At 35.0% G+C, this 8,333-nt stretch overlaps 1 protein-coding gene across 1 annotated transcript; it reads left to right on the top strand.

Annotated features, from left to right (window-relative positions):
- The first annotated feature begins 945 nt into the window (after window positions 1-945).
- LOC143614735 (putative transcription factor KAN4) lies at window positions 946-4,730 on the top strand. Its single transcript, XM_077088082.1, has 6 exons — window positions 946-1,595; window positions 1,720-1,796; window positions 2,561-2,597; window positions 2,726-2,876; window positions 4,105-4,201; window positions 4,301-4,730. The coding sequence occupies exons 1-6, from the start codon at window positions 1,067-1,069 to the stop codon at window positions 4,397-4,399; spliced, it is 990 nt and encodes a 329-aa protein (XP_076944197.1). The 5' UTR covers window positions 946-1,066; the 3' UTR covers window positions 4,400-4,730.
- The last annotated feature ends 3,603 nt before the right edge of the window (window positions 4,731-8,333 follow it).

The following is an 8,333-nucleotide window of genomic DNA, read 5'->3' as shown; positions in this document are numbered from 1 at the left end:
AAATGTTCTGATGACACTAAATTATCAACATTAGGCCAACATTGATAATGGACGTTAAGAGTAAAAACGACGTTAGCACAAAAAAACCAGATAATTCAAAGTTTTCATGGTGGGGTGTGGTCTCTGATAATTTCAATTTATGCTCCCTGTAAGTCTTAAATGGTCCCGTACACTAGCCATCTTTTTGCCCCTTCATCATTACGATTTGAGAACATGGCTTTTTGAGGTCATCTACTACTCTGAAGAAACAAAGAAAGATATTAGAGAATATTCTATAAAAAATGTCAAAAATGCCTAGTAGATTGCACCTGTTGGCTGTTTACATAGAAAAAAACAGCCACTCCGCTTAAAAATGTAAAATATGTTTATAAGAATGAAATATTTTGCAGAAAAATATTGTAGTTTTTATTGTTCAACAAAATTTGTGGTTTATGGAACTCTTTTTGTTAGCGGTATCATTGTTATTATGAGTTTGAATCAAATACAAATGAAATATATTAAATTGTTAATTGTGAGAATCTACGTTAACTTTCCCCTATTATTATTATTATTTAATGCTCAACAAAATTTTATGAAATTGTTTTGAACATATTTATTTCAAGTTTTGTTTTCTCGAGTTATTCCAAGCTTTCCTTCTGAAGAAACATCATTATTTCTTTTGCATAACTATCACCTTCATTGTGATCCCCTTCTGTCTCTCTGCTTATTTATGATATTCTCAAACTTTTTTACTTCCTATTAATTTACTAACTTTTTCTTGATATCCACAACCTTTAACCCCTCTTCATAAATCTGTAAATAATAATAAAATAACCTAAAGTAAAACCTTCTTTTCTGGTCATCGGTTACAAAAAGCCATCCTTTCTCCAATTCTTCGTCAAACCTCAAACCTAACCTACTACTGATAAAGCCTACACACTCTTTACTACTAACCCATCTCTCTATGAAACACCATGCATTAGTTAATCATAAGGCACTCATGATATAATCACAAACCATCCAATCTGTCTTTTTAAGCAATCTTAGTATCATTATCATTATTTTGTTACATAGTCATTTCAACTCCATGTTTCTTGCTTCAAGAACTGCCTCAATGACAACTTTACCTGATCTATCCTTACAAATCAGCCCTCCGGTTGTTCCTGATAATATTATCCATAGATCAAACTGCAGCTCTCCCACCACTGATTCCAACAGCAGTGGAAGTGATTTAAGCCATGAAAACTGCTTAATCAACGTGTTTAACCAAAGATATTACCAGCCGGATATGCGAGGGTTTGTTACTCATGGAGTTAATAACCTTGATCAACCTGGGCTGACCCTGGGGCTTGAGATGGCTGGTTTTAATAATAATCCACATATCTCACATCATCTTCCCATGATACCATTGCATTTACAAAGAAACAGTCTTCTTCTTCAACATCAGTATGCAAACCAACAGTTTCTTCAACCTCAAAACTATGGACATGAGTTTAAGAAGAATTCGAGGATGGGTAACCGTGTTCGAAGGATCATTAGAGCTCCTCGGATGCGATGGACTTCGACTCTACACGCTCACTTTGTTCATGCTGTTCAGCTCCTTGGTGGCCATGAAAGTATGTTAATTTCTTTTTAGTTTTTACATATATTCTATAATTTTCTTTAATATTGACTTTATTAAACTTGTTCCAAAGAGTTAATTAAAAGTAATGTGGTGTTGCTTTTTATGAAAATGTGCAGGAGCAACACCTAAATCAGTGCTGGAGTTAATGAATGTGAAGGATCTAACTCTTGCTCATGTTAAGAGTCATCTACAGGTTTGTATCCTTCTTATCTAATTTATTCACAACAAGATCACACATTTAAAGTGTCATTGTGCTAGAAGAAGAGCTCATTATTCTAAGAAAATTTCCTACGCCATGTAATTCCAACAAATTTCATATTCGTTGAAAAACTGTTTGAAACATGAAAAATATAATTGTTTGAGTTATATGTAGTATTATACATTTGTGGAAGGTTAGAGCAAATTAGAAAAATACATAGATAAAACGTAAAATAGGTCTAGTTAAAAAATAACTGTATGAACTTTACAACAACATACTTTAATAGTGATGTTGTAGTTTAAGTTCTTGGAAAAAGTTTGGAAATGCTTTTTCCAACATATGTTTCTCCATGCAGTTTTTTGTTAGAAAAACAGTTTTCCAACAAAAACCGTCGTAAGGAAATGACTAATTTTCTAGTAGTCTGTATCATAGTCAATTAAACGAGTCACAGATGAACCAAGATGTTTATGAGGGTTAGAGAGTCATTTACATGGATTTTTTTTTGGGTACAATCAGTTCTTTTTACAAAAGTGTTGACATTTTGGTCAGAAAGTAGTGACATTATAGAAGAGAACACTATAATAATGAAAAAGTAAAAAAGAGAGAAGACATGCATGTCACCGTAATACTTTATTTTAGTTTAAAATTTTCCATGAAAGGGAAGGCAGTGTGGGGGAGAGACAAAACAGCAAATAAAAAGGGGAAAATTTTTCTTACAATTATTATTACTCACATGTTTGTGGGATGTATTCATGCAGATGTATAGAACAGTGAAGAGCACTGACAAAGGAGCAGGTACAAGATTTGAATATTTTCTTTCTACAATTAAGGACCCCCATGCATCAAAGTTTTTTCTTAATTAGTTAAGTTATTTTAATCTACATAAAATTGATTAGTGTTTTATGATTGTACGTGTGTTGCAGCTGGACTTGCAGAATTAGATATGATAAATCCAAGGACTCAAAGGACATTACTTCAAATGGAGGGGGGTATGTCAACGTTAGATGATAACTTGGATAATACCAATCATTCTCTTCACCCAACACCACCAGCTACACTACAAACACCTCAAAGGTTAGTGTGTGTGGCACTGATGAGTACATATATGCAGTTTACTTACCAAGTTTTGTTCTTTTCTCTTTTCTTGTTGGTTCATCATCATTACTTGTTTGAAGTTATATCAGATATGATGCCAATTTGACTTAAGAACAGGCATCTAATAAGTGCACATCAGAAACACATTCAAAAATGCATAGTGTTTGTTGGTTAATAAATATTGTACGTGTTGATCTAGCTAGCATCTTGTCTTTCTTTGTTGAAAGGAAAATTTTAAAAATAGTATTTCCATAGATTAACATAATCAAAACATTAACATTTACATTTTGATTAAAGTTTCAAGATGCTTTCATTATAAAAGATTTATCCTTTTATATTAAAGAACCAGGATTTTGAGTCATTAGTAATGTTATAGGGTGTAATTTGGAGAACATTTATCCATGTTTAGCGTATACTTTTATAAAACTAGAAATAATTTAGCTAATCTAAGGTAGCTAGGGTATATAAGTTAATATCTCCTTTTGTATGTATCGTACAGTTTTTTAAATGAGAGTTAGCTAGAACATTTAATGTAAAAGACATGCATTAGCTTGCCTTTGTTGACCTAATTAATTACTTTTGGACGGCCATTGATAATATTCAACTATACCAGCCTGAAATACATAGGTGGTTATAGATTTCATTAAATATAACTTAATACCAGCCTGAAATACACAGGTGGTTATAGATTTCATTAAATATAACTTAATTAGAAACTAGTAATATTCTATGTATACTTTATTTTTAGTCTTTTAAAACACTTTAATATTGTTCCCGTCTTAAAGTGAGATTTCACCGATCTTGGAAAATTAAATAAAAAGGATATCTATTCTTTTAGTTATTCTCATTTTAATTTTATTTCACGTGTTTTCTTCTTTCAAATAGACCCCATTCAGTGTTTTACCTCCAATGGTTTTCTTGTCTGACATATAAACAACGAACCTCTTCATTGGGTGACAAGAAAATTAAATGTACAAAGATAAATATGATGAACAAATTAGGGCTGGGCTATTATATTTCAAAATCACATTGTTAATTAATACAACTAGTCCAACAATAAGTATGACAAGAAAGTAAGGATATCACACTTTTTTAAACTTATATAACGTTTTTTTTATTCAATGTTATTATTAATTTTCTTTGAAACTATACATGTACATGTACACGTCCTACCATGCCCTCTCATGTAATCTACATTTTTAAGCAGAGGACCGTGGTCGTTGTCAACAGAGTCATATGATTCAAGCTTCTCGAACCAAGAACATATGCCAAACGGTTCTACACTAGGAGGAATTGATACAAAGGTATGGATATATATATTATAAGCACTATTTTTAGCTTGTGATACATATACATATCTAATCACGGAGATTATTAGTGACCCGTTTATTATTTTTCTATAGGTAGATGAACTTGAGACATCATTACAATTGTCTGAAAAGCATACGATACCCAATCTCGAGTTCACCCTTGGGAGGCCTAGCCAGCACATGGACGATTGAATCCTCAAACCAAAATGAATGCTGATAGCAAGTAACTGGTTTAATAACATGTCTTGTTTCTCTAGCAGCGAAAGGTGTTTAATGTTGCATGCTAGGTGTATTAACCTTTGACAATTTTGTATCATTAGCATGTAGAGTGAAAACTGGAGAGATGAATGTAGGCAATCTTCAGAATAATACTTAATATCTTAACTTTAGGGGTTGAATATTGTTGTATGTGCGGTTACCAACAAACCATGCATCATAAAGATAAGGACCATATTTCTTCAGAGGCTAAGTAGTAACTGAATTAAAAGGATCTAACTCAAAAGACAAGAGAAGGATATTGAGTTTTATAACTGAGATGCATAACTTGCAACCGACTACACATTATGAATCAGAATTAATTCATTCTTAAACCAAAGAATAACAGATTTCAAGAAGAAACTGAATTGTGATCATAAAGTGAACCAACTATATATTATCTTTACTGGAATGAAGACATTGAATTGTGATACATACATTATACATTCTGACTAACTATCGCTAAAAACCCACCAAGACCCATAACTTATTAGACTTGGGCAAATTCCAATCAATACTAACAAACCATCTACATGCAATAACTCCCCATCAATAACATAAGTTCCTATTGGTGATCATCTTGTTCATACATCCTACGGATATGTATGTCCTATAGTTACCAAATGGTTCCTACTGATCACACATACTTGTTATTAAACAACTCTTGCTATGGAAGGCTACTTGCTACTAAACACCATTGGTACTAACTACATATTACTACCGATCAACAACGGTGGTAAGCATGAAATATTCCAGTTGACTTTATGTCGGACTTTGTCATTATATTATGACAATCTCGACAATTATTTCAATGTCCAAACTTAACTTATTCAACAAATGTTAAGAGCATTCAAATAGTTTAGATCTTTTGGACCTAGTAATGCCTTTGTTACCATCTCAACAATATCAAATTTATCAGCGTTTACATCCTTTGGGTTGATAACACCCCTTAAGAAATACAGCATTACATTGATATGTTTGCTCATCTCGAGACGCATCTAAGTCTTTGAAAAATGTATTGCGCTCTAGTTATATATCTCATAAGATAAACCCCAAGTTTAGTCACAAAACCCTTAAGACATATAGCTTATTTCACTAGTTCAGTCAAAGCTACTCAACTTCCATAGATGCTAAAACTATAATATGTAGTAACGCTGTTCTCTAACAAACTCGGCTTCCTAGAACTTGAAAAGCATAACCACTAATAATCTTACTTTGTCAAGATCTTATGAAATATCAGCATCCACATATCCAAGAATCATATCATCATCTTGACCATTACTAAACACCAACCCAACCTCCCTTGCACCATACAAGTACCTTAGGATCCAATATATGGCATTCCAATGTCCTTTACTAGGATTTGCCGAAAACTACTAGCCATACTAATAACATATCCAATATTTGCTCTTGTACATACAATTATTGTATATTAGAGTTCCAACACCATTGGCATATGGTACACGTACCCACAATATATTCTAATTTAGACGTTGTTTGTGGTGAGTGTAGGTCCTAAAACGACCACGAACAGATTTTGCACTTGATAATGTTTCGAGACAGGTGCGCTAAATCAAACGACCAAACATGAATAAAACATAAAGATAAGATATATATGAACGATCCCGTTGTCGGTTAAAAGATTGATATATAAAACAAAGAACTGACCCACCCAATGTGAGCTCCCCTTGGGTGGATGATTTACACCATGAAAACACATACACATAAAAGACTACAAAATGTTCTATTTATAGCCTAATACATATTCTTCTAGAAGCCTTATCCCATTGAAGCTAAATGCGCGTCCCGAACATCTCGTTTCGTGTTCGGTTTTCTCCTCAGCAATAATTATCAACTTGGCCTTAAAATATAACGGGTTTCATAATTTGATATCGCAAGTCACAACTTTTTGACCCTACAATCACCCACTTAACTTGTGATATCAAAAAAATTGTTGAATCATGTCTCGCATCTTCACGAATCAACCCGATACAGCCGAAGCCTCTTCAATCACCCCGTAAAGGTATAATCCACCTAATTCATTCATGAAGGTGTTATCGCTTCTTTATTCATCTTGGATCTTCAAGTAGTATAGGTTCAGAAGAATTATCGGGGACATCGATCAAATGACAATTATTTACTTTATTTAAGCGCCTTTAAAATAATATGGAAATAATACTCTTTGAACACGGCCCAACAATGACGAAAACCGATCAATTTTGGCTTTCTTCAGTTTTGGTCAACATAAAGAACATTGACATACTCGGTGTGAACCGGATCCATAATATATCTTGAAAACGCATAGTCGGATTTTTATCTTTAGTAGTAATAGACTAATGTGTTCAAGAGAATCATCTTGGATTGAACAAGCCCATATCAAAGCCTTATAATACCCAACAAAATTAAACAGCCCACATTTAGCCCATTTCATTTCCTAGCCCGATCATGATTTAAAAAAACATACTAGGCCCAAATAATCAATTTCAGCTCATATCTCATTATAATTAGAGCATAAGATCAACAACCAATTATTAAAGTAACAGCCGCCACCTCTACTTTCCAGCCATCGCCGGAAAGGCGAATTCCGGCCACCGGCTCACGGAAATCCATTCCGGCCACTGGAGCACCATCCACTGCTGCTGTTACGTCCACCACCATAACCACCGCAGCCGCCGCCGTTCACAACCACGCGGCCATTCAGTAAGCCCCTCCATTAGACTCACCGGAAAACCAAATTCCGGTTACCGGCCTCCCCAAAAAAACGACCTCCGTCCACCAACCTTAAAATGCTGACACTATAACCATCTCTGTTCACGGGGCACCGACAGCGGACAGATATTGCACTTGATAATGTTTCGAGACGGGTGCGGTAAATCAAACGACCGAGCATGAATAAAACATAAAGATAAGATATAGATGAACGATCTCGTTGTTGGTTAAAATATTTGATATATAAAACAAAGAACCGACCCACCTAAGGTGAGCTTCCATTGAGTGGATGATTTACACCATGAAACGAACACACACATAAAAGACTAAATGTTCTATTTATAGCCTAATACATATTCTTCTAGAAGCCTTATCCCGTTGAAGCTAAACGCGCGTCTCGAAATTATCGTTTTTTTTTTTCGGTTCTCTCGTCGGCAATAATTATTAACCTGACCTTAAATATAACGCGTTTCATAATTTGGTATCAAAAGCCACAAAATTTGGCCCTAGTTTTTTGTTTGACAACTTGAAATTGTTGGTAATCAGAGAAACATATATTGAATAAACAAAGGATAGAAAGAACAAAAGTGTGGGATAAATTTCTTATGTTTCTTACTTGAATAAGAAACTGGATACAAAGTAAACTCATAGAAAGGAAAATCAAAATGAAAAGTACATCTAGACATGGAACCTGAAGAGGTAGGTCCCAGCAGAGCCCAGTTGGACCCGCAAGACTCACCTTGAAGAGGGACGTCTGCGCAAAGACCAACTGGTTCCGCAGGACCCACCATGCTCAGAGAGATGAAGACCTTACGCGCAGTACGCCAGCTGTTCCCGCAGGAAAAGCCTCCCAATGGTGAAGTACCCCGCCTGTTCCCGCAGCTGCGGATACAAGCCATCAGGGAAGGCTACCCGCACTAATAGCAAGGCTACACGCACAAGGCACTAACTCAATAATTCAGTAATGTCACCTGAAGAAGGAATGAGCAAGGCGGGAATACTCCCGCCCAAATGAGCCAGTCCGTATGCTTCTGGAGGATCTTTTGTACTATACCTGCAAAGGTATGGACAAAATAGACAAGATCTGACCAAAGCAGCCCGTGAACCAATCACAGGGTGACAGCTCACTGACAACAGTACGAGGAGGAGCACGCTCTAGTAC

Source organism: Bidens hawaiensis, unplaced genomic scaffold, assembly GCF_021521415.1.
Source record: "Bidens hawaiensis isolate Kalapana, Puna unplaced genomic scaffold, B.hawaiensis_p1.1 tig00040830_1, whole genome shotgun sequence".
NCBI lineage: Eukaryota > Viridiplantae > Streptophyta > Magnoliopsida > Asterales > Asteraceae > Bidens > Bidens hawaiensis.
The sequence above is the reverse complement of the archived record's forward strand: the minus strand, read 5'-3'. Positions and strand labels throughout refer to the sequence as shown.

Excerpts from the sequence above, each read along its gene's own strand:
- LOC143614735 (XM_077088082.1), top strand. The coding sequence starts at position 1,067 with ATGTTTCTTGCTTCAAGAACTGCCTCAATGACAACTTTACCTGATCTA. Across the intron at positions 1,797-2,560 it reads ATGTTAAGAGTCATCTACAG|ATGTATAGAACAGTGAAGAG; the intron begins GTTTGTATCCTT and ends GTATTCATGCAG. Across the intron at positions 4,202-4,300 it reads TAGGAGGAATTGATACAAAG|GTAGATGAACTTGAGACATC; the intron begins GTATGGATATAT and ends ATTTTTCTATAG.